The sequence below is a fragment of the Piliocolobus tephrosceles genome, chromosome 7 (genome assembly GCF_002776525.5).
Source record: "Piliocolobus tephrosceles isolate RC106 chromosome 7, ASM277652v3, whole genome shotgun sequence".
NCBI lineage: Eukaryota > Metazoa > Chordata > Mammalia > Primates > Cercopithecidae > Piliocolobus > Piliocolobus tephrosceles.
This window is the reverse complement of record NC_045440.1, coordinates 127,913,555-127,940,091: the sequence shown is the minus strand read 5'-3', so window position 1 is coordinate 127,940,091 and position 26,537 is coordinate 127,913,555. Positions and strand designations below refer to the sequence as shown.

Sequence of the window (26,537 nt, the reverse complement as noted above, 5' to 3'; positions counted from 1 at the left end):
ATGCCGGCGCACCTTTCAGAACGAGTTCCAGATGTGGGTTTGGCCCCAGGTTGGGGGCCGGGTGGCAGCTGTACTACCCTGGTGGGCGAGGGGTCCAGAGCTCTTTTTCCCTATTCCGACCTGTAGATTTAACGCCAGCACAGGGTGGCGCACCCTACCTCCTTCCACCTTCACGCACCGGCCAGGAGGGGACGCGTGTGCGCGCTCCTCCCCTAGGCGGGAGGGCGGCCCAAGAGCCTGCAGACTGCGCCTGCGCAGCCCCGCTCACACACGCCCCCCCCCCCCCCCCCCAACCTCCTTCCCCCTTTGCCCCGCCCCGTTCCCACTTCTGCTGCCGCTAGGGGTAGCGGCGGCTGCTGCTTCCCGGGAGCGTGGTTTCTTTGAGGGCTCGGAAACCCTACAGAGTGGGGACGTGGAGAGGCTAGAGGGTGAGAAAGCCGGCGGGAGAGGAGGGCGGCGCTGGAGGAGGGCGGTGCGTGGCTGACTCATCCCTCTTGAAGATCAGACTGGCAGAGACACACACTCGCCCGCCCCCCCCGCCCCCGCCGCTCCCCCCCAGCCGGGAGGCGCCCGCCCGCACCGCCCGCCCGCCCTCTGCGGGCGCTGTCCGGGCCCGGCCGTCTCAGAGAAAGTTTTTCCCATCGGAGGGTCCGGAGCCGCAGCAGGCCTTTTGGAAGGGAAGGGGGACGGAACAGGAGGCCAGAGCCGCTCGGGCCCGCGGAGTGCATGGTGCCCGGCGCCTCGGCTGCCTGGCAGGAGGACCTCGGGGCGGGGTCGAGCTGAGCCCAGCTCCTTCTTCTCCCCTCAGCCGCCCCAGAAACCGCCCTCTCGGACGGCCGCGGGGGTTCCCGCTCCTCAGCTCGCCATGTCTCGGCTGCTGCCGCTGCTGAGGAGCCGGACCGCGCGCAGCCTGAGGCCGGGCCCGGCCGCTGCCGCCGCCGCCGCCGCCGCGCCCCGCCCGCCGTCCTGGTGCTGCTGCGGGCGGGGGCTCCTGGGGCTCGCGGCCCCCGGAGGCTTCCCGGGCGGCCCCCGGCGGCTGGGCACGCACCCCAAGAAGGAGCCCATGGAGGCGCTGAACACGGCGCAGGGCGCGCGCGACTTCATCTACAGCCTGCACTCCACGGAGAGGAGCTGCCTGCTCAAAGAGCTGCACCGCTTCGAGTCCATTGCCATTGCCCAAGGTAAGGGGGGACCGGTGCGGGGCGAGCCCGTGGTCTCCGGCGCCCTCCTCTTCCCGCCAGCCTACCGGGAGCCCTCCGCGGCTCTGGATCTTAGACCCCCGCTGCCGCCCCCCTTCCGCCCCCTGGCTTGTCTGGCCCCACGCCTGGGACGGCTGGGGGCGGGGAGACTTTCCGCCGCCCGAATTTCCCCCAGGCAGGTAGGATGGGCGCGGGTCGTGCCAGGCAGCCGAGGCCAGCGCCTGGCTACTTCCTCCCCAGCCTCAGAGTCCGGAGCTTTGGCCTAAAATGCCAGTTAACACCGTTGGGATTGTGTTTTGATTTGCCCTGTGCCTCCCCTCCCCAACCCTCCTGTCACTTAGCCCTTGCTGCTTTCTTGCGAGTGTGCACCTGTATGCTGTGCCTGCTCCCAGAAAGTGCTACAAACCCGCCTGGCAGGAAGAAACTTTTTGAACGGTTATCAAATGAAGATGTATGGGTGGGTAGCCAAAAGAAGGCGTGTAGCTTCAAAAGTCAGGGATGCTCTCAGCTGCTTGTTTCCACACACCTCTGGTTGCGTTAATTTCAGCAGCCAAAGGAAACATTTTCCCCAGAAATGGAAAGATAGATTCAAGTTAAACTCCAGTTTTGGTTTTTCCCAGAGGTTGAAAGAATGAAATAAGGAGGTGTATTTTTTGGAAACCTGTGGCTCTGCAGTAGAAGTCAGACTTGTGCTCAAAAATAATTTGAAACGATGAAAGCAAAACAATTTTTAAGCTGGCATGTTAAAATAGGGTATTTCTAAAAGAAGTCCAGAATGGGGTAGGTCAGAATTTGAGTCTAGGTGAAAAGGCTAAGAGTTCAGAAAATAAAAAAGATGAAAGGAGCAGACGACTAAAGTGGATGTCTTAAAATATTTCTGCCACTTAAATACAGTTATGTAAACAAAACACATTGCTTCAGTTTGTATTACATTCTGATGTGTTTGAAAGTTTTAAAAAAGTTTACTTCCCCCTCTAAACTTGGTAGGTACATAAACATCTCATAGATTCCAAAGTGTAGAGCACATTGATTTGGATCATGGCATTTGATTTGCCAGACTTGAAAGTATATCTTTAGCTGATGTGCAGGAATGGAGGAAAGAATTATCTACCTCATGTAAGCATGACGTTATCTGTACTACTTCAGAAACTTGTTTTAGTTGTGGCTTTTAATCACATTTTTTTCCCCCTCGGTTCAGGGAATTGTGGACCAATTTACAGTGGTTGATTGATTCCAGACATTGTTTACCCACAGTGCTTTTACAGGAAAATGTAACATCCGATTAATTCCGTTATTCAATATGTAATCATGATGTTATATGGAATCATAAACACTAGCACATTTGTAATCTATGTGTGCACTCAATATGCAGTTCAAAAATAGTCAATTCTGAAAGTATGCTCCTTGGAAAATAATATAGTCGGTCATGTACTAGAACATTAACTTTTGAACCTTTCTCCACTGACACGATTATTTGAACACACATTTTACCTTTTCCAAGTAATTTCTTGGAAATTCTACATTGTCAACAAGTTACAAGATTGGAAGGCCCTATGAATATAGTTTCATGGCAGTTCTTGAAAATCATGTCCTGCAAGGTGACTGAATAATTTTTTCTCATACATTATTATTTTTGTACATGCCAGCAGTATTGCAGTAGCAATGCTACATTTCCTAATAAAGATAATATTTTTAAATTTAACAAGGTTTTAAATATTCTGAAAGGGACCTAAACGCTTTAGTCAATGGAGATCATTAGCATCAATTAAAGTTAGTTATGTTACTAATATGAGAGAGAAATTAGTAATTTAAATTGTTTTCTTTGCTCAGGAGAAACAGTCAATGATATTTGAAACAATGGTTAGTCAGATGCTTATCTCTCTTGTTTATAAGCTAAAGAACATCAAAGTTTAAATCAGCTATTTTTGCTGATGTTGATGACAAAATGATTGTCCTATGAATCAAATGACACAGATGCTGCTGCTTTGTTTGTATAGTCTTGGTGTTCACTTATTTTCAGTATCAATACACAGAGTTATTATGGAGAAAACTAGGATCATCACTTAGGAAATTACCTTATTCATTAATCATTTAAGGTAAAAGGGATTTTATTATGTTGGGAATGCATACAGCTCATTCCATTGCTGAAATCAACATTTTTTTTTCTAGTCAGATAAGTGAAAAACTCCCATGTTTTCTTTTATTGTTGCTTTTCAAATAATGTTTTCAAGTACTCAACCAATGTATTAAATGTGTATGAACTAAGTGCACTTTCTAACAAAATTAATTCCATTAAAAGAGCTATTTCTTGCCATAGGAAATCTTATGTGTCTTTAGATAGGGTGCTTGTATAAACTAATGAAGTGTTTTGGATTTGGTATGGAAATGTTACTGAAAAAATATCATCCATGCTTTGATATGGCAGTGGAATGTGCTGCTGAAATTTGGCACATTTGCCCTTATCTTTCTTATATGTTTTTCAGTAGGCATGTGATGTAATCTGTGATGAGATAAAACTTTGGAATCAGTTTGTAATAGATAAGGCAGACCTTGTGGGATGTCTTATCATAGTTAAATAGAATATTGTGATTTTTAAAATTACAAACTGATTTCTTCCCCAATTTTAAAAAAAGTTGAGGTTGCGCCTTGAATTTACCTGCTCAGCCTGATCGCTCTTCTTCCAGAAACAGAACATATTCTGCTGATAGAGCATTATTCATGTTTTTACAAGCAGTACTGGCAAGCTGACATTATTACAGTTGCTTTTCAATGTTAGCCAAAAATTTTAAAACAAATTTTCTTCCCAATTTTTGTAAATAATATTTCCATTTATAATTATTTTTAAAAGCTTTTAAAATATAGCAATTTGGTATTGAAAGATAGACAGTGCTCATTGTATTAGTTATCCATTGTGGTAGAACAAATTATCCTAAAACACAGTGGCTTAAAACAAGCATGTATTAGCTCCTAATTTCTGAGGCTCATGAATCCTATAGCATCTTAGTTGAGTATTTCTGGACCAGGATCTTATGAAGTTGAAATCAAGCTCTCAGCTGGGGTGGCATCATCTGAAGTCTTGACTGGGGCTGGAGGATCCATTTCCAAGAAGTCTCACTCACATGGCTGTTGACTGGATGTCTCAATTCCCTCCTGTGTGGTCCTTCACAGGGCTGCCTGAGTAGTCTCATGACATGGCAGTGGGTTTCCTCTAGAGCAAGTGATGAGAGAGCGAGTGTGTTTGCAAGACAGCACCTGTGAGCACCTAAGCTGGAAGCCACAGACTTTTATAACGCAGTCTTAGAAGTGATAGTCCATCTCTTTTGTCCTGACACATTGTGGGAGAGTACTATACAAGGTGTGAATACAAGGGAGTGGGAATCATTGGGGGTACATGTTTGAGGCTGGCTTCCACACTTTAAGGTGGTGTAATTAACGTTCATCAGAGAGTTACACAGGGAGACAAGAACTGGTATTGGAGAGGTACAATGAGAAATATGTTTTGAAAAAAAGAGCCTCTTAGGGAATATTTTTGTTATAATATGTATACTTAAGATATTTTAAAAATGAGATTCTTTTTACATGTAGCAAATAAAATACGTATTGTGGTGAATAGAGCAGTTTTTCTATCAATGTTATATCTTAATTAGCTTGCATTTTTTGGTTCCTCTATATGAGTGGTAATTGTGTGCTTTTGACATTTTTTACCATTTAGCTACATCTGTATACATTAACCAAATAATTCTAAACTTTAATCTTGTAGTCCCCCGGTTTTTGTGATTGTTTAAGGTAAGGTGAAGAGTTTTGTTTTGAGAACTTGCCATATAGTTTAAGAGGACTTTGACAAAATGAAAGAGTGGAAGATAAAGAGCTTATACTAAATTGAATATCTAGAACACTTAAAAATAAATTAGGATTTCTTATGGAATCCCTGTTCACTAGAGATCTTGGGCCTTTAACAAGATTATCCTCATTTTTTTTCAGCCCATTGCTCAGGATTATGTGAGAAAATAAAAATTCTTTATTTTTTATTTTTTTATTTTTTGAGACAGAATCTCACTCTGTTGCCCAGGGTGGAGTGCAGTGGTGCAATCTCGGCTCAGTGCACCTGCGTCTCCTGGGTTCAAGCTGGGATTGCAGATGTGCACCGCTGCGCCTGGCTAAGTTTTGTATTATTAGTGGAGGTGGGGTTTCACCATCTTGGCCAGGTTCGTCTCGAACTCCTGACCTCAGGCGACCCGCTCAGTTTAGCCTTCCAAAGTGCTGGGATTACAGTCGTGAGCACCGCGCCTAGCCGAAAATATAAATTATTTTAAGCTGTTAGCCTCTGGAATGGATTGAGAATAGTTTGCTTTTGTCCAGTAAGAAAAAGGGCGAGAAAAACATTTTATACTCCAAATTCAGATACGTGAATAAAGATATTTCAGTGTCTTTGTTGAGATAGTAAAAGGGAAAAAGGGAAGTATAGCTCCACCTAGGCCCGGCAAGAGGGGAAGAACAAGGACGTGGATAAGAAGTATGAATTGAGGCAAGAGGAGTGAGAGATCTCTGATGAGCCATGGGCTTCTGTAAGTTGAGTTGGGCTCAGTTAAATGAAGCTTTGCTACAATCAGTTATTTTAGCAGTATGGAAAGAACGTAATTACAGTAGTATATTCCAGCGAACTTAATTCTGAGTTCTTTAGAGTTACTGGGTATGTTATGTTGGATTGGTCTTATTACTAGGGATTACTGCCAGTAGAAGACAGATAATCAAGTAAAGTTTTTTTTTTTCCATTATAAAAGGCATATATGCTATTTAACAATGTTTAATCATCACTTACATATAACTGATGTCCAGAGTTATGTGTGACTTCAAGTAACAACCCTTCTATTATATCTCATGATTTTGTAGATCAAGAATATAGACAGTTGCAGGTAGAGAGTTCATAGGAAATAAAAAAATAAAAGAAAAAAGGATATAGGCAGGGCTCAGCTGGATGCTGTTTCTTATGGCCTTTTTGGAGGTCATTACATAAACTTCGGCTGGCTGATGGTCTGGTCAGAAGGTCCAACATCGGTTTATTTACATGTCTGGCACTTTGGTAGAGATGACTAGAGGGCTGGACTCAACTGGAACTGTTGACCCAAGGAGATGGATCAGCATGACAGTGTTAGCATGGTTGTAATACTTAGGTCAGGGCTCCTAGAGAAAGTGTTCCAAGGGGGCTGGGTCGAAGCTGTAAGACTTTGTATTAGTTTTCTTTCTTTTTTTTGAGACGGAGTCTCATGCTGTCACTCAGTCTGGAGTGCAGTGGTGTGATCTCGGTTCACTGCAACCTCTGCCTCCCGGGTTCAAGTGATTCTTTTGCTTCAGCCTCCCTGAGTAGCTGGGACTACGGGTGCACACCACCACACTTGGCTAATTTTTGTATTTTTAGTAGAGATGGGGTTTCGCCATATTGGCCAGGCTGGTCTCGAACTCCTGACCTCAGGTAATCTGCCTGACTTGGCCTCCCAAAGTACTAGGGTTACAGGTGTGAGCCACCACGCCTGGCCTGTATTAGTTTTCTATTGCTGCTGTAACACCACAAATACAGTGGCATAAAACAACATATTCTCTTAGAGTTCTCAAAGTCCAAAATAAGTCTTAAGGGACTAAAATCAAAGTGTCAGCAAGGTTCTGTCCTTCTAGAGACTCCAGGGGAGAGTATGTTCTATGCTTCTTTCATCTTTTGGGATTCGTTAGTTCCTGGACACATCACTAAAATCTCTGCTCCCTCATTGACTTTTTTGCCTCCCTATTATAAGAACCCTCATGATTATATTTAGGTTTTACCTGGATAATCCAGGATAATCTCACTCTCTCAAAATCCTTAATTTAATTACATTTGCAAAATTCTTTTTGGCATATAATGTAATGTGTTTACAGGTTAGGGAATTAGAATGTGGGATATCTTTGGGGGTCATTATTCATCCTACCACAGACTTGTTATGACCTAGCTTTCGAAGTTCCAGAACATGATTTCTGCTGCATGTAATTAGTCAAGCAAATCACTAAAACCAGTTCAGATTCAAGGAAAGGGAAATTAAAAGGAGGACAGAAAGGTGATTCCTTATGTATCAGACTCTTCACCTATTAAATAAACTTTTGGGTAATTGTTTTCCTTGATTGTGTTGTGTCTTCACTTCTCAGTTCTTGACTAAATTCTAAATATTAGAAATTTGGGAAATACGGCTTCCAGGTAAGTCAAACACTTATATCTATAGTTTAATTTACCAGTATTAATTTGCTGTTTTTCACCTTAATAGTCATTTATTGCCTGTTTTTTGTGACAAATTTTTATGAACAAATTTGTGGATAGGAAAATTGAAGTAATATGAAGTCAGCAATTTATAGGGTCATCCAGAGGGTCAGGTGGAACTACAGATCATGATCTTGAAAGTTTGGGATGATGTGATATTTTGCCATTATTAGTGGAGATTGTTTTCATTCTTCTAAAAATAGTGATGAGTTTGCATAACCACACTCTTGTCTGGTTTCCTTTGGTATGTTTGGGTATAACATAACTTGAACAAATAGGGACTAAATCCTTGAGTGTAGATTTTATTAGCATCTTGCCCAAGTCATCTGAATTCGTTAGTATGTAGCTTTATAGGACTCTAGCCTTGTCTTTGACTCACAGGTTTATGTCTGCTTTAAGTAAAGGAAAACACGTAAAAATATATTAAAATTACCTCAGACAGACAATAAGAGGTAAGAGTAAGAGATTCTTGTAGATAAAAGACTGTAGGTAACAAAATCATTTCTCCTAAGCTCTGAGACATTTACTTTGATTGCTTTTGATGATAAAGTATTTGAACATACTGCATTTTTTATCTGCCTTAGTAAAAGTATAATGAGCATAATTTAGCTTCTACCAGATGTCAGAGTCCTTAAATACTGTATTTTAATACAATAAGTTTCTTTGGGGCTACTTCTATTTGTAGACATGCTAGTCATTAAACCAAGTGCCTCCAGAACACTGCTGTTTCAGTTGGCATGCTTTTTAGACTGCGTCATTGTGGTAGTGAAATGTGTTGGGCTTAGTCTGCCCCTCCCTCCTCCTCAGTGCTCTCAGACTTTTCTACTCTGTTCTCATTCATTCCTTGTAGTTATGGTAAACTCTTTTCTGCTGTGTAAGGAGTTCTGCTTCATGGCATCCTGTTATTGTTTCTAAAGTCTGCTTTTACTTCTGCCAATTGTCACTCTTCCATTGTGTTTAATTTTCTTCTTTTTCTTTTCTGTCTCTTTTTGCTTCCTCCCTCTGCTTTTCAGTAGGGTTTAATCCTGAGACACATTTCAAGGATCACTATTCTGTTTGTGTTTTCAGCTAACTAGTTGCATCTATCACATTATCATTGATTTTTGACTCTTTAGCTCTTGCACTAAAGATCTTTCTTTTGATAATATCCCTCATAATAGGTTTTATAGTAGATTCTACTGCAAAGGCTATGGTTGCACAACAAAATCCTTTAAATTGTCTTACTAAAGTTGTACTAGATAATAGAATTGCTCTAGATTACCTACTGGCTAAATGGGGAAGAATCTGTACAGTTGTTGACACTTCTTGTTGTACATGGATGAATATATCAGTTATTATGGAGATTCAGTTGTAGGGTATTAATGAACAGGCTGCTTGGTTGAAAATGCACCAGAATTCAGCAGTTAACTGTGGAAATGACTTAAAATGGCCATGGTTAAAGACACAGTTGACAAGAAAATTTGGTTATTTCTGTGGCTTACAATAATTAATTTAAATAATCACCATAATTAGGACTGATAACATACCAAGACACTCCAGAATTTTAGGAGGCTCATGCAATTTTGGAATATATATTAGTAACATATCCATAAACTATAACTCAAAGAAGGTTAAACATCATTTCTTATTTGACAATGACTCCCATGTAATTTAACTTACCAGATAAGCTTGTTTATTATCTCTCTTTTGGATGCTGCAAGGACCCTCTGTGTAACGTTCCAGAGTTAGTTTGAGGTCAAAAGACTTAACTTTGAATTCGAAATTTGATTTTGGAAGTGCATCCAATTTGTCAAAGATTTAAAGCGCTTAATCAAAATAGGATCAAAGATCACTGTAAAATAATCGTCATACTTTTAGCCAGAGTGGTAATTAAAAGGTTTTTAAAAGCAAAACCCTTTATTCTTCGATAGAGGAGTGACTCTGTTTTCCACACAATTCGAAATCTTAGTAAAGATAGCATGAGATGGAATCTGTTTCTTCTCTCCCCTCTTTCATTTTTTGCAGTTTACTTAAAAGGTAAACAAACATATTTGCTCTCTCTTCTTACTACTACACAAAATTCTTGTTCCGAAGAGAAAACCAAATTTTACTACTTCTTTTTTTATACTTTAAGTTCTAGGATACATGTGCACAACGTGCAGGTTTGTTACATATGTATACCTGTGCCATGTTGGTTGTGCTGCACCCATTAATCCGTCATTTACTTTAGGTATATCTCCTAATGCTATCCTTTCCCCCTTCCCCCACCCCATGACAGGCCCTGGTGTGTGATGTTCCCCATCCTGTGTCCAAGTGTTCTTACTGTTCAGTTCCCACCTATGAGTGAGAATATGCTGTGTTTGGTTTCCTGTCCTTGCAATAGTTTGCTCAGAATGATGGTTTCCAGCTTCATCCATGTCCCTACAAAGGACATGAACTCATCCTTTTTTATGGCTGCATAGTATTCCATGGTGTATATATGCCACATTTTCTTAATCCAGTCTATCATTGATGGGCATTTGGGTTTGTTCCAAGTCTTTGCTATTGTGAATAGTGCTGCAGTAAACATGTATGCATGTGTCTTTATAGCAGCATGATTTATAATCCTTTGGGTATGTACCCAGTAATGGGATGGCTGGGTCAAATGGTAGTTCTAGTTCTAGATCCTTGAGGAATCGCTACACTGTCTTCCACAATGGTTGAACTAGTTTACAGTCCCACCAACAGTGTAAAAGTGTTCCTATTTTTCCACATCCTCTCCAGCATTTGTTGTTTCCTGACTTTTTAATGATCGCCATTCTAACTGGTGTGAGATGGTATCTCATTGTGGCTTTGATTTGCCTTTCTCTGATGACCAGTGACGATGAGCCTTTTTTCATGTGTCTGTTGGCTGCATAAATGTCTTCTTTTGAGAAGTGTCTGTTCATATCCTTCGCCCACTTTTTGATGGGGTTGTTGGATTTTTAAGTTCTTTGTAGATTCTGGATATTAGCCCTTTGTCAGATGAGTAGATTGCAAAAACTTTCTCCCATTCTGTAGGTTGCCTATTCACTCTGATGGTAATTTCTTTTGCTGTGCAGAAGCTCTTTAGTTAAATTAGATCCATTTCTCAATTTTGGCTTTTGTTGCCCTTGCTTTTGGTGTTTTAGACATGAAGTCCTTGCCCATGCCTATGTCCTGAATGATATTGCCTAGGTTTTGTTCTAGGGTTTTTATGGTTTTAGGTCTAACATTTAAGTCTTTAATCCATCTTGAATTAATTTTTGTATAAGGTGTAAGGAAGGGATCCAGTTTTAGCTTTCTACATATGGCTAGCCAGTTTTCCCAGCACCATTAAATAGGGAATCCTTTCCCCGTTTCTTGTTTTTGCCAAGTTTGTCAAAGATCAGATGGTTGTAGATGTATGGTATTATTTCTGACGGCTCTCTTCTGTTCTGTTGGTCTATATCTCTGTTTTGGTGCCAGTACCATGCTGTTTTTGTTACTGTAGCCTTGTAGTATAGTTTGAAGTCAGGTAGGGTGACACCTCCAGCTTTGTTCTTTTGGCTTAGGTTGTCTTGGTAATGCAGGGTCTTTTTTGGTTCCATATGAACTTTAAAGTAGTTTTTTCCAATTCTGTGAAGAAAGTCATTGGTAGCTTGATGGGGTGGCATTGAATCTATAAATTACCTTGGGAAGCATGGCCCTTTTCATGATATTGATTCTTCCTGTCCATGAGCGTGGAATGTTCTTCCATTTGTTTGTGTCCTCTTTTATTTCGTTGAGCAGCGGTTTGTAGTTCTCCTTGAAGAGGTCCTTCACATCCCTTGTAAGTTGGATTCCTAGGTATTTTATTCTCTTTGAAACAATTGTGAATGGGAGCTCACTCATGATTTGGCTCTGTGTTTTTCTGTTATTGGTGTATAGGAATGCTTGTGATTTTTGCACATTGATTTTGTATCCTGAGACTTTGCTGAAGTTGCTTATCAGCTTAAGGAGATTTTGGGCTGAGACGATGGGGTTTTCTAAATATGCAATCATGTCATCTGCAAACAGGGACAATTTGACTTCCTCTTTTCCGAATTGAATACCCTTTATTTCTTTCTCCTGCCTGATTGCCCTGGCCAGAACTTCCAACACTGTGTTGAATAGGAGGGGTGAGATAGGGCATCCCTGTCTTGTGCCAGTTTTCAAAGGGAATGCTTCCAGTTTTTGCCCATTCAGTATGATATTGGCTGTGGGTTTGTCATAAATAGCTCTTGCTATTTTAAGATACGTCCCATCAATACCTAATTTATTGAGAGTTTTTAGCATGAAGAGTTGTTGAATTTTGTTGAAGGCCTTTTCTGCATCTATTGAGATAATCATGTGGTATTTCTCTTTGGTTCTGTTTATATGCTGGATTACGTTTATTGATTTGCTTGTGTTGAACTAGCCTTGCATCCCAGGATGAAGCCCACTTGATCATAGTGGATAAGCTTTTTGATGTGCTGCTGGATTCGATTTGCCAGTATTTTATTGAGGATTTTTGCTTCAATGTTCATCGGGGATAATGGTCCAAAATTCTCTTTTTTTGTTGTGTCTCTGCCAGGCTTTCGTATCAGGATGATGCTGGCCTCATAAAATGAGTTAGGGAGGATTCCCTCTTTTTCTATTGATTGGAATAGTTTCAGAAGGAGTGGTTCCAGCTTCTGTTTGTACCTCTGGGGTACAATTTGACTGTGAATCCATCTGTTTCTGGACTTTTTTTGGTTGGCAGGCTATTAATTATTGCCTCAGTTTCAGAGTCTGTTACTGGTCTATTCAGGGATTCAACTTCTTCCTGGTTTAGTCTTGGGAGGGTGTATGTGTCCAGGAATTTATACATTTCTTCTGGATTTTCTAGTTTATTTGCATAGAGGTGTTTATAGTATTCTCTGATGGTAGTTTGTATTTCTGTGGGATCAGTGGTGATACCCCCTTTATCATTTTTTCTTGTGTCTATTTCATTCTTCTCTCTTTCTTCTTTATTAGCCTTGCTAGCAGTCTATCAATTTTGTTGATCTTTTCAAAAAACTAGCTCCTGGATTTGTTGATGTTTTGATGGTTTTTTTGTGTCTATCTCCTTCAGTTCTGCTCTGATCTTAGTTATTTCTTGCCTTCTGCTAGCTTTTGAATGTGTTTGTTCATGCTTCTCTAGTTCTTTTAATAGTGATGTTAGGGTGTCAATTTTAGATCTTTCCTGCTTTCTTTTCTGGGCATTTAGTGCTATAAATTTCCCTCTACACGCTGCTTTAGATATGCCCCAGAGATTCTGGTATGTTGTGTCTTTGTTCTCATTGGTTTCAAATAACATCTCTATTTCTGCCTTCATTTCGTTATGTACCTAGTAGTTATTCAGGAGCAGGTTGTTCAGTTTCCATGTAGTTGAGTGGTTTTGAGTGAGTTTCTTAATCCTGAGTTCTAGTTTGATTGCACTGTTGTCTGATAGACAGTTTGTTATATTATAATTTCTGTTCTTTTACATTTGCTGAGGAATGCTTTACTTCCAATTATGTGGTCAGTTTTGGAATAAGTGCAGTGTGATGCTGAGAATAATGTATATTCTGTTGATTTGGGGTGGAGAGTTCTGTAGATGTCTATTAGGTCTGCTTGGTGCAGAGCTGAGTTCAATTCCTGGATATCCTTGTTAACTTTCTGTCTTGTGGATCTGTCTGATGTTGACAGTGGTGCGTTAAAGTCTCTCATTATTATTGTGTGGGAGTCTAAGTCTCTTTGCAAATCTCTAAGGACTTGCTTTATGAATCTGAGTGCTCCTGTATTGGGTGCATACATATTTAGGATAGTTAGCTTTTCTTGTTGAATTGATCCCTTTACCATTATGTAATGGCCTTCTTTGTCTCTTCTGATCTTTGTTGGTTTAAAGTCTGTTTTATCAGAGACTAGGATTGCAACCCCTACTTTTTTTTTTGTTTTCCATTTTCTTGGTAGATCTTCCTCCATCCCTTTATTTTGAGCCTGTGTGCATCTCTGCACGTGAGATGGGTCTCCTGAATACAGCACACTGATGGGTCTTGACTCTTTATCGAATTTGCCAGTCTGTGTCTTTTAATTGGACCATTTAGTCCATTTACATTTCAGGTTAATGTTGTTATGTGTGAATTTGATCCTGTCATTATGATGTTAGCTGGTTATTTTGCTCGTTAGTTGATGCAGTTTCTTCCTAGCATCGATGGTCTTTACATTTTGGCCTGTTTTTGCAGTGGCTGGTACTGGTTGTTCCTTTCCCTGTTCAGTGCTTCCTTCGAGAGCTCTTGTAAGGCAGGCCTGGTGGTGACAAAAATCTCTTAGCATTTGCTTGTCTGTAAAGGATTTTATTTCTCCTTCACTTATGAAGCTTAGTTTGGCTGGGTGTGAAATTCTGGGTTTAAAATTCTTTTCTTTAAGAATGTTGAATATTGGCCCCCACTCTCTTCTGGCTTGTAGAGTTTCTGCCGAGAGATCTGTTATTACTCTGATGAGCTTCCCTTTGTGTGTAACCCAACTTTTCTCTCTGGCTGCCCTTAACAATTTTTCCATCATTTCAACTTTGGTGAATCTGACAGTTATGTGCCTTGGAGTTGCTTTTCTCAAGGAGTATCTTTGTGGCATTCTCTGTATTTCCTGAATTTGAATGTTGGCCTGCCTTGCTAGGTTGTGGAAGTTCTCCTGGATAATATCCTGAAGAATGTTTTCCAACTTGGTTCCATTCTCCCTGTCACTTTCAGGTACACCCATCAGATGTAGATTTGGTCTTTTCACATAATCCCATATTTCTTGGAAGCTTTGTTCTTTCTTTTTACTCTTTTTTCTATAAACTTCTGGCTTCATTTCATTCATTTGATCTTCAACCACTGATATCCTTTCTTCCAGTTGATCAAATCGGCTACTGAAGCTTGTGCATGCATCATGTAGTTCTTGTGCCATGGTTTTCAGCTCCATCAGGTCATTTAAGGACTTCTCTATGGTGTTTATTCAGTTGGCCATTCGTCTAATCTTTTTTCAATGTTTTTAGCTTCTTTGTGACGGGTTCAAACATTCTCCTTTAGCTCGGAGAAGTTTGTTATTGCTGATCGTCTGAAGCCTTCTTCTCTCCACTCGTCTAAGTGTTTCTCCATCCAGCTTTGCTCCATTGCTGGTGAGGAGCTATGTTCCTTTGGAGGAGAAGAGGTGCTCTGATTTTTAGAATTTTCAACTTTTCTCCTCTGGTTTCTCCCCATCTTTGTGGTTTTATCTACCTTTGGTCTTTGATGATGATGACGTACAGATGGGGTTTTGGTGTGGATGTCCTTTCTATTTGTTAGTTTTCCTTCTAACAGTCAGGACCCTCAGCTGCAGGTCTGTTGGAGTTTGCTGGAGGTCCACTCCAGACCGTGTTTGCCTGGGTATCACCAGCCAAGGCTGCAGACCAGCAAATATTGCAGAATGGCAAATGTTGCTGCCTGATTGTTCCTCTAGAGAGTTCATCTCAGAGGGGCACCTGGCCGTATGAGGTGTCAGTGGGCCCCTCCTGGGAGGTGCCTGCCAGTTAGGCTACTCGGGCATCAGGGACCCACTTGAGGAGGCAGTCTGTCTGTTCTCAGATCTCAAACTCTGTGCTCTCTTCAAAGCTGTCAGACAGAGACATTTAAGTCTGTAGAAGTTTCTGTTGCCTTTTGTTCAGCTACGCCCTGGCCCCAGAGTTGGAGTCTACAGAGGCAGGCTGGCCTCCTTGAGCTGAGGTGGGCTCCACCCAGTTCAAGCTTCCTGGCTGCTTTGTTTAGGTACTCAGGCCTCAGCAGTGGTGGGCACCCCTCCCCCAGCCTCGCTGTTGCCTTGCAGTTTGATCTCAGACTGCTGTGCTAGCAATGAGCAAGTCTCTGTGGGCATGGGACCCACCGAGCCAGGCGCAGTGTATAATCTACTGGTGTGCCATTTGCTAAGACCATTGGAAAAGTGCAGTATTAGGGTGGGAGTGATCCAATTTTCTAGGAGTCGTCTGTCACAGCTTCCCTTGGCTATGAAAGGGAATTCCCTGACCCCTTGAGCTTCTGGTTGAGGTGATGCCTCGCCCTGCTTCGGCTTACACTCCGTGGGCTGTACCCACTATTCTGTGCCCACTGTCCAACAAGCCCCAGTGAGATGAACCCAGTACCTCAGTTGGAAATGCAGAAATCACCCATCTTCTGCGTTGCTCACTCTGGGAGCTGTAGACTGGAGCTGTTCCTATTCAGTCATCTTGGAACCTCACTCCAAATTTTGCTTTTGTATTAGTGTATTACCAATACTAAAACTAAAGCTAATTTTAATAAAAGCTTATAAACAAATTGGATTTTCATAAACCTTTTATAATCTCTCATCATTTCTTTCTTTCTTTTTTTTTTTTTTAAGACAAGAATCTTGCACTATCACCAAGGCTCGAGTGCAGTGGCATGATCTTGGCTCACTGCAACCACTGCCTCCTGGGCTCAAGCGATTCTCATGACTAAGCCTCCTGCCTCCTGAGTAGCTGGTACTACAGGCGTACACTACCACGCCTGGCTGATTTTTGTATTTTTAGTAGAGACAGGGTTTCACTATGTTGGCCTGGCTGGTCTTGAGCTCCTGACCTTAAGTGATCCACCTGTTTCTGCCTCCCAAAGTGCTGGGATTACAGGCATGAGCCACTGCACCCAGCCAATTTTTTCTATTTTTCTTTTTCTAGTTTGCTATATTAGTTTAGTTTTATCTGTATCTTAAAAAAATTCCTTCATTTTGAAACAACCTTTAAATATCTTCTAAGCTAGATAGATGAAATTATTTTTTCTCAGCAAATACACATTTTCATGCTTTTTACAACTTTCCTTATCAAAAACATATCTTGACCTGCTGCTGTGACTCACGCCTGTAATCCCAACAGTTTGGGAGGCCAAGGCAGGTGGATCACCTGAGGTCAGGAGTTTGAGACCAGCCCGGACAACATGGTGAAACCCCATCTCTACTAAAAGTACAAAAAATTAGCTAAGCATGGTGGCAGATGCCTGTAATCCCAGCTGCTTGGGAAGTTGAGGCAGGAGAATCGCTTGAACCAGGAAGGCAGAGGTTGAAGTGAGCCAATATCCTGCTGTTTCACTCCAGCCTGGTCAGCAAGAGCGAAACTCCATCTAAAAAAAAACCCCCAAAAAACCAACCAAAAAAAATCTTGCTTTTTAAAATTTCTTTCTTTTTTTTTTTTTTTGAGACAGAGTCTTGCTCTGTTGCCCAGGCTGGAGTGCAGTGGTGCAGTCTCTGCTCACTGCAACCTCTGCCTCCTAGGTTCCAGCAATTCTCCTGCCTCAGCCTCCCGAGTAGCTGGGATTACAGGTGCATGCCACCATGCCCGGCTAATTCTTGTATTTTTTTAGTAGAGACGGGGTTTCACCTTGTTGGCCACACTGGTCTCGAACTCCTGACTTCAAGTGGTTCGCCTGCCTCTGCCTCCCAAAGTGCTGGGATTACAGGTGTGAGCCACCATACCTAGCCCAAAATCTTGCTTTTTTTTAAACACTCTGTATACAGACTTGTTTCCTCTTATATCTAGTAGTTTTAATTATATATGTTAACTACGGGATTTTTTTTTTTTTTTTTTTTTGGGATGGAGTTTTGCTCTTGTTGCCTAGGCTGGAGTGCAGTGGCATGATCTCAATTCACCGCAACCTCCGCCTCCCTGGTTCAAGCCATTCTCCTGCCTCAGCCTCTGGAGTAGCTGGGATTACAGGCACCTGCCACCACACCCAGCTAATTTTTTGTGTTTTTAGTAAAGACAGGATCTCGCCATGTTGGCCAGGCTGGTCTTGAACTACTGACCTTGGGGGAGCCACCTGCCTCAGCCTCCCATAGTGCTGGGACTACAGGCGTGAGCCACTGTGCCCAGCCTACAGTTTTAACTCTTAGTAGCCTTAATGTCTAGTGAAAACCTGTGAAGTAATCTTGAACTGTTTCATATCAGTATTTGTAAATGAAAACCATTTTGCATTTTTTTAGAAAGATGTTTTCTCAGTTTTTTTGTTTCTTAACAGATCTAAGTATATTTAGCCTTTCTGTGCCGTATAAATGAATTATATATAACTGACAATTCGGAAGCCAATCCTATTTAATTTTACTAACAATTTAAAAACTAGTTTTATTTATCAAATATTAACACATGTACAGACACACAGACAGAAGCAGATCTTACAGCTTTCATAAATCTCATTTGTTGGCTTTTAAATAATTTTTTTTTCCTCCATTCTACTACCAGTCTTCCAATTATCTGTTTCATTGCCCTACTCAATTGTTAGCTGGGCAACCCTAAATTCGCATTTTCAAAGGGGTGGCTCTTAGATGAAACAAGGTAGAAAATTTATATCTCAAAGCACAGAGCTGGGATTTCAGGCCTAAATAATTTGTTGTGTAATCATTTGCCCAAACCAAGGAAGGAAGTTGTTGGTAAAGGCCCAGCTAAGGCAAGATAGCCAGGAAGAGCACCTTAAACAAAGGTTAGATTTGTTTTGTAAATTCAAACCAATGGTAAGAGTTTCTAGTGACTCGGTTCTCCCTCTCTTCCTGGTGCACAGAGGCAGACGACACCCTTACAAATGGATATATTTATTTTTTTCTTTGAGACAGAGTCTCCCTCTGTCACCTAGGCTGGAGTGCAGTGGTGAGATCTCGGCTCACCGCAACCTTGCCTCCTGGGTTCAAGTGATTCTCCTACCTCAGCATCCTGAGTAGCTGGGGCTATAGGCGTACACCACCATGCCAGGCTAATATTTTGTATTTTTAGTAGTGACTGAGTTTCACCATGTTAACCAGGATGGTCTTGATCTCTTGACCTCCTGATCTGCCTGCCTCGGCCTCCCACAGTGCTGGGATTACAGGTGTGAGCCACCGCACCTGGCTGAGATTTTTTTTTAATAGATGTAAATTTCTTTTACAAAAGAGTTTCAAAATAGCCAGCTAAATGCCAGAAACGTATGTCTTGAAGACTTATTTAGTTGAATAGGCATTCTTTTTAACTTAACTACTGTTTCCTAGCTAAAATTATTGAGTTCAGGTTGAAGGCCATTAAGGAAAAGGACAAAAAAGCATTCTTGGTGCCTGGACTCAGTATGATAGCTCTGAAAAAGAAGCAAGGCTGCTTTACTTGAGGTCCTAACTTTTATAAACACTTGATCCAGGATAGCTTTCTTTTAGCCTTTAGTGTAGTATAATAACTAAGCCAAAAGGTTAGCAGATTTAATTTTTACCAATTCGTTGTTTAAGCTTTTTATTTGCCTTTATAGTGTTTTTCCTTTCCTGTTTTTTTTTGAAACAGAGTCTTGCTCTGTTGTCCAGACTGTAGTGCAGTGGTGTGATCTCAGCTCACTGCAGCTTCTGCCTCCTAGGTTCAAGCCTCCCTCGTGCTTCAGCCTTTCGAGTAGCTGGGATCACAGGCGTGCACTACCATGCCTGGCTAATTTTTATATTTTTAGTATAGATGAGGGTTCACCATGTTGGCCAGGCTGGTTTTGAATTTCTGGCTTCAGGGATCTGCCCACCATGGTCTCCCAATGTGCTGGCATTACAGGCATGAGACACCATGCCCACTCTCTTTTTATAGTCTTTAAAAAGAGGCAGTAAAAATGTTGAAATCTTTTTTAGAAAGTTCTGCACATCAATAGGCATCCTTAGATGAGACTAATTGAGGAGTTCTCACTTTCAAATGTACGGAATTACCTTTGGTAAGATTTTGCTCTCTCTTTAAGTGTTTGCTGCTTCCAGGGCTTAATATTTATACATGTATAGGTAAGCATAGCCAGAAGGTGGAGTACTCAGTTCTTCAGAAATTAAGGATCTCATCTATTTGGCTTTGGCTTTTAGATCACCTTGATCAGTTTAACCAATGATTTTTCCCTACCTCAGGGTGAAAGAAAAAGAAACAAATGGGGTAGAACACAAAAATTCCTATGGATTTCCAAAAGCCAAAGCTTGCATCCCCGGCAGTATTGCCATTTACTACTAGTTTCTGTCTGACCCAGTCAGACGTCTGAGGCCTCTAACTGAATCCGGACCAGTTAATGATAAGATCCAATTCTGTCGTGGACCCAGTCTAGTTTCTGTCACAACTTCCAAATTCAATTCAGATAAAAAAAATTGCTGAAACTCAAATAGCTCAAAACATACATCCATGGAGCTTTGGAACCCTGGAGAGAACTTACCCATAATCCCCATTCGCTGAGAGAGAGCAGTAGACACAGTGGATCTTGTGGGTACCTCACTTGGTCACTTGTTTCTGGGGGTTGCTGGGAGCTCGACTTTGGATCCTACTTCTGACACCATCTGTTACAGGAAAACTTTGGACAAATTTAACAGAGTTTATTTGAGCAAAGAATGATTTACGAGCTGGGCAGCCCCTGAACCAGAATAGATTCAGAGCCACTCTTAAGTTGTTGTGTTGTCAGAGAGGATTTATGTATGGAAAAAGGAAAGTGACTTATGGAAAATGGAAGTGAGGCGCAGAAGCAGGCAGATTGGTTACACCTTGGCATATGCCTTATTTGAACATGGTTTGAACAGTTTGCTACCTGTGAATGTGTTGAAGTATGGCTGCTGTGATTGGCTGAGACTCGGCTATTTGTTATAAGAATAGATTATGACCTGCTTACATATCTGCTTAGGTTATGGTTCATTATATATGGAGAAACCTTCAGGCTTAAAATATGTAAGGAGGCAGCATTAGGCTAAACTTAATTTAACAACACCATCTTCACTACCATTACTTAACAATTATTGAATACTTCTGTGCCAGACATAATAAGCTGAGTTTTTATGTGATTATTTTGTTTACTTCTCTTGGAGGGAGAAGGAATTATCTCTATTTTATAGATTAATATACTGATGCTACAATTAACTTGCCCCAAATCCTTCAACCAGTGTGTCAGAGTACAGTCAGTAACAGCTTTGGCCGGGCGCGGTGGCTCACGCCTGTAATACCAGCATTTTGGGAGACCAAGGCGGGTGGATCACCTGAAGTCAGGAGTTCGAGACCAGCCTGGCTAACATGGTGAAACCCTGTCCCTACTAAAAATACAAAAACTAACTGGGTGTGGTGGCAGGTGCCTGTAATCCCAGCTACTCAGGAGGCTGAGGCAAGAGAATCATTTGAACCCGGGAGGCGGAGGTTGCGGTGAGCTGAGATCGTGCCATTGCACTGCAGCCTAGGCAACAAGGGCAAAATTCCATCTCAAAAAAAAAAAAAAAAGATAAAAAAGTAAAAAAATAAATAAAAGCTTTGTCTGACCCCAAACCTCTCTTCCTACTACTGCCTCTCTCTGGATACTTATACCCAGGGTTTTAAACACATGGGGAAAATAACACCTCACGCTCAATAAAAGTTTAATTTTTAAACTAACTGGATGTGCTGGTAACATATCTCAGTCTCCTGTATCTCCTGTGCGTTTGCATAATATGCACCATTCAATGCAAAAGCAAATAAGGTATTGTTACTTTGAAAATAAAGGGAATCAATGTGTAAAAAATATATAGTGTGAAAAGTTTGAAAAAGTCAGAAAGCTAGTATTTAGGCTTTGTAACTCATAAATCTCTAACCTTTAGTTTTCCTTTAGATTTTTTATTTTTATTTGTTTTAGAAATGAATTCCTAACTCGAATGACTTTTTAAAGCAAAATCTAACATTTAACCCATAGGAAAGCTTTCCAGACTTTGAGTTCATTTTCAGCTTTCTGGGTACTGGGCACTTGTGAGATAACTATATAAAGATATTCAGTAATTAATTGTATATATCAACTCTAGAGTTCTAGAGTAAGAGTCAAGTTTGGGAATTCTACCCATATAGGTAGTAACTAGGGCTAGGCAGTATAAATAGAGTGATAGGAGAAGATCCAGGAGAGAATGCTGAAAAACACCAGTGTTTGTTGGAAGAGAACAAGAAGAACAAGAACTAGAAAGAGAGTGAGGAGTAATGTCCAGAGAGACGGGAAAAAAAAATAATCATGATATCCTAGAAGCTAAGAGTGGAAGAGGCATTTCAAGAAAGAGGGAATGAGACCAGAAACGGTGGCTCACATCTGTAATCCCATCACTTTGGAAAGCCAAGGTGAGAGGATTGTTTGAGTTCAGGAGTTTGAGACCAGCCTGGACAACATGGTAAAATCCCCGTCTCTACTAAAAATACAAAAATTAGCTGGGTATGGTGGTGCATGCCTGTGATTCCAGCTACTTGGGAGACCGAGGTGGGAAGATCACTATAGCCTGGGAAGCAGAGGTTGCAGTGAGCCGAGATCATGCCACTGGACTCCAGCCTGGGTGACAGAATGAGACACTCTCTCAAAACAATAAAATAAAAAAAAAAAGGAGTGATCTGATGCATTAGATAGGTCAAGTAAGAGGAATTTTGGGGCTGAGGTGTGTGTGGGGTCCATTAGATTTAATAATGTGAAAGAGATTGATGTCTTTATAAAAGCAGTTTTAATGATAGCTGTGTGAGGAGAAGCCAGATTTTAGTTGGCTGAGAAGGGAGTATCAGTAAGGAAGGATTCAACTGTCTGAAGGAAGCCTTGGATATGGAAGGGAGATGCTGGGCAATAGCTTGATTTTATCTGAGATCATCTCTTTACTCTTAAGTCAGAAATCTGAATTTATTGTAAGTATATGTTACTGGTGTAGAGACAAAGGGAAAACTCCTTTGCCCTCTGAAGATTCACTGACAGAAGGCAGATTAATAAGAGAAATGGCCTACAAATGTATTAGCATGCATGGGGGAAAATCAGAGTGATTACCCACTATCCTAAAAGGGCCCACATACTTATATAGCCTTATTTAAGAAGGGAGAGAAGAGATGGGTAAAATAGGTATGTATTAGGCCATTCTTGTGCTATTATAAATAAATGCCTGAGACTGGGTAATTTATAAAGAAAAGAGGTTTAATTGGTTCACCACTCAGATTAAGGATTGACTCATCGAGATTGGGAGAAGGATCCAGGTAGAGTTTCATGTTCTTAACAATACTGCTATTCCCCTCCTTCAGGTTTCTACCAAAGTGGGCACTTTCTTAGGGCTTTCTTATCTTTTTGTGTGTGTCTGGTGGGATTTCTGGCAACAGAACCTGTAAGAAGGTGTGGACTCCCCCAATGTATGCATCCCCTAGTAGCTTCATACTGTCTCAAAATCTCCCACTCTGCCTTCACCTATTCGCCTACTCTTCAGCTATACCTTTCTTATGGTGTCCAGTTGCAGCTATCCTAAGTAAGCAAGTGCTAACATCCTGTCTATCCTTATAGGTGCCTGCCCCCTTTTGAGTTAGGGTCAGTTGATTGCTCTGTGACTTCAGTTCTCTTATGGTTTAGAAATAAGCCATCAGTTTGAATTGAATTTGACTGTGTTTCATTATAAAGGTGGGACGAAGCCCCTATGTTATATCACACAGTGAAAACTAGACCCCTGCTTCCCAAAGTTTAATTTGCATACATCATCTGGGAGTCTTATTGAAATGCAAATTGTGTTTCATTAGGTTTGAAGTGGGGCCTGAGATTCTGCATTTCTAACAGATTCCCAGGGATTTCAGTGCTACAGGTCCAGGGACCATATTTTGAATAGCAAGGTTACAGAAAGTATTTTTGTTTTTAAGATAGGACAGAGTTGAAGACATAGATAATAGCTTCAGGCATGCTTGAATTGTGAAAGGAAGCAGGCAAACATGTGATAATGATAATATAAGTTGTGGTACATTTTGTGAACTGGCTGAATTTTATGTGCATAAGAAAGATCTTCTGGTTTAAAAAATCCTAGAATTTTTATTTTTTCTGCTCAAAGGGATTTCTTAATGACAATTTGAAAAAAGTTGAATTGTTAACCCTGATTTTGTAGCTGTGCAACAATCACATTTGAGAAATAAATGCCGTCTAAGAGATGTATTCTTTTTGCCTATCTTCTTTTACTTCCCATTATTACCTGGAATACACTGTCCATTGGTTAGTCTAATTTCTTTATTGAACTGTGACCTCCATCATACTTTTTTCTTTTCTGCTTTTCTTCATGTTGTTCTCCCATAGTTTTCCCACCTAATTTTTTTTATTCCTTTTTACATTTTGAAATAGTCTTAAATTTATAGAAGAGTTGCAAGTATGGCACAACAAACTTTTTTTCTCCTCCCCTAAATCATTGGATAATAAGTTTCTGATATGATGCCCTATCATTCCTCTCACAGATTGAGTTCCTTGGCAAACAGTTTCTGAGACAAAGATTAACATGCAAGTAGTTGATTGAGTAGTGCTGTTGAAATCCTCACCTTGGGAAGGGAAGGGAAAGAAGCAGGCTTGGGCAAAGGTAGAAGTAAAGTTGTGATATAGTTTCAGGGGAAGCCTCAGCTGACACTGTAGGAGATGGGATGACACTTTTGTGTTGTCTTGAGCTGGGCAAAAGAGTTTGGGCCTCTGCCTCTGTGAAAACAAGCTATTAGATGTGGAGTGCCCTGGGCAGGGTGCAGATCCCTGAGTGAGGCAGCATTCTTCAGCTGAGTCAGTCCCCCAAGATGACTGATTGTTGAGGGCTGTCTCTTTTCAGGACTCCTGGCAGCTAAGGATCAGATTATGTACCACTGTCCACTGCAGCTGGAGTACTGTGGTATGGATTTCCTATAAACAAGAACATTGTCTTGGATAGCCGCAATATAATATGGGTACCTTATTACCATCTAATACTCTGATGTCATTCAAGTTCCACCAATTATCTCAATAATTCTTTAGAGCAAAAATATTCGGATCGGAATTGTGCGTTGCATTTAGTTGTTACCTATTTTTAATTTCCATCCATCTGGAACAGTTCCTTAGTCTTCCCCTTGAGTTGCATTGATCTTGACACTTTTGGGGATTACAGACCAGTTTTTGTAGCATGTCTTTGGGTTTTTTGTAGCATGTCTTTGAGAGAAGCCAATTTGGGTCTCTCTCTTTCCTCATGAATATATTTCAGTAATGCATCTTTGGCAGGAATATCACAGGATTGATGTTATATTCTTTTTCATCCTATCATTTGGCCCATGCTTTCAATTTGTCCTTGGTGATGTTAACTTTGGACATTTGACTAACATGGTATCTGTCTGACTTATGCACTCTAAAGTTACTATTTTCCTTTTTATAATTTATATGTCTTTTGTGAAGTGATACTTTGAATCTATGAAATGTCCCATTCCTCATCATTCAGTCTAACAATTTATATCAATGTATTCTATTCAGTAGATTATAATTCATTATTATCATTTTTGATCTTCCAGCTACCCCATATTTGGCCAGTAGGAAGCCCTTCAAGTTGGTTTCTGTGTCTAGGGTGTGTCTTCATTACTCTTTGAATAATTCCTGGCTTGAATACTCCACAAGATGTTCCAGACTCATCTTGCACTTTTCCTGCCCTAGCCTTAGAATCAGCCATTTATACAAGAATTTTTTTTTTCTTTCAGTGTAGAATGGTATTTAGAAACCAAGATCTGGGCGTTAGGTGTGCTCATAGCTATTAGGATGTTGCCATAAGAGTGGACAGAGCTAGTAAATAAATGAATATGTATGTATTTATATATATATATATATATATATATACTCTATTATTTATAGTTCTGTGTGTCTTTCTATATAAAGATTCATTACAATTTCTTCAATACTAAGCTAGAACCACAGGGCACGTTCTAGTTTTCTCACTTTCTGTATTTCTAACTCCATTCTCTGATGGAGAAATTCCTAGCTCCTATTATTTTTAATATATTTACTTACTTTTCATCACTGCTCCTGTCACCAAAATCTCATCACCACTACTGCCCACATATTCCTATACAGATGCCCTCCTCACACCAACTTTGGCACTGACACCCTGAGCCACAATCCCTTCCCCTTCCATGTGGAAGCCTTTCTCAACCAACTGGGCTTTTTTTTTTTTCTTCTTTTTTTTTTTTTTTTTTTGAGACAGTCTCCCTTTGTCACCCAGGCTGGAGTACAGTGGCGTGGTCTCAGCTCACTGCAACCTCTGCTCTCTGGGTTCAAGCAACTCTCCTGCTTCATCTTCCCTAGTAGCTGGGATTACAGGTGTGCACTACCATGCCTGGCTAATTTTTGTATTTTTAATAGAGACGGGGTTTGCCATATTGGCCAGGCTGGTCTCAAACTTCCGACCTCAAATGATCTGCCCATCTTGGCCTCTTAAAATGTTGGGATTACAGGCATGAGCCACTGCACCAGGCCCAACTGGGTTCTGACACCTTGTACCAGACCAGCCTCCCTGTGTGGATAGACCTCACACTGCTTGAGCTCTAAAAGCCTGTTCTAGGCTACTGTGGCTTCCCCTGCCTCCTACACAGATGCCTGCCTCACTCATTTCCTCCTCATGGCTTTTGGACAGAACTTTTTGGGAAAGGGAAGAGAAATCCCACCTCCCTCACTTACTTAAATCCTGCAATACTGTAAGGCCAAATCCTACCTCTTCTTGGAGTCTGTCTCCCACTTCTTAGGGAAATAATTTCTCCTTTCTGGAAACTTAAACCATATTTTTATTTTATTTTATTATTATTTATTATTATTATTATTTTTTGAGATGAAGTCTTGCTCTTGTTGCCCTGGCTAGAGTGCAATGGCAAGATCTCGGCTCACTACAAGCTCCACCTCCCAGGTTCAAGCCATTCTCTTACCTCCCAAGTAGCTGGGACTACAGGCACCTGCCACCATGCCTGGCTAAGTTTTGTATTTTTTTTTTAGTAGAGGTGGAGTTTCACAATGTTGGCCAGGCTAGTGTCAAACTCCTGACTGCAGGCCATCCGCCCGCCTCGGCCTCCCAAAGTGCTGGGGTTAGAGTCGTGAACCACCACGCCCAGCCGACCTACACTGTATTTTTTGGTTCTCTAATCATCTCATGTCTGTTTGTACCTCCTACTGACTCCATGTCATACTTTGCGATCAGGGGCTATTTTCTGTAATTTTTTTTACCTTTAATAACTTTTAAAAGTTTTTTTTTTAAGTGATAAATACAAAGGCAGATACAAAAAACCCTACTAGTTGAAATATGATGGTTTTTTTGTTTCTAAATACAAAATTTAATCATTGAACTCTCCTTTATTATAGATTAGCTAC

The 26,537-nt window shown here is 41.0% G+C and overlaps 1 protein-coding gene across 1 annotated transcript in view; it reads left to right on the top strand.

Annotated features, from left to right (window-relative positions):
• Positions 1–326: 326 nt before the first annotated feature.
• TMEM65 (transmembrane protein 65) overlaps positions 327–26,537 on the top strand; it is a 66,666-nt gene continuing 40,455 nt past the window's right edge. Inside the window, exon 1 of the mRNA XM_023224335.1 lies at positions 327–1,181. Coding sequence (XP_023080103.1) covers positions 866–1,181 — 316 coding nt within the window. The 5' untranslated portion in view covers positions 327–865. The remainder of the gene's footprint in view (positions 1,182–26,537) is intronic.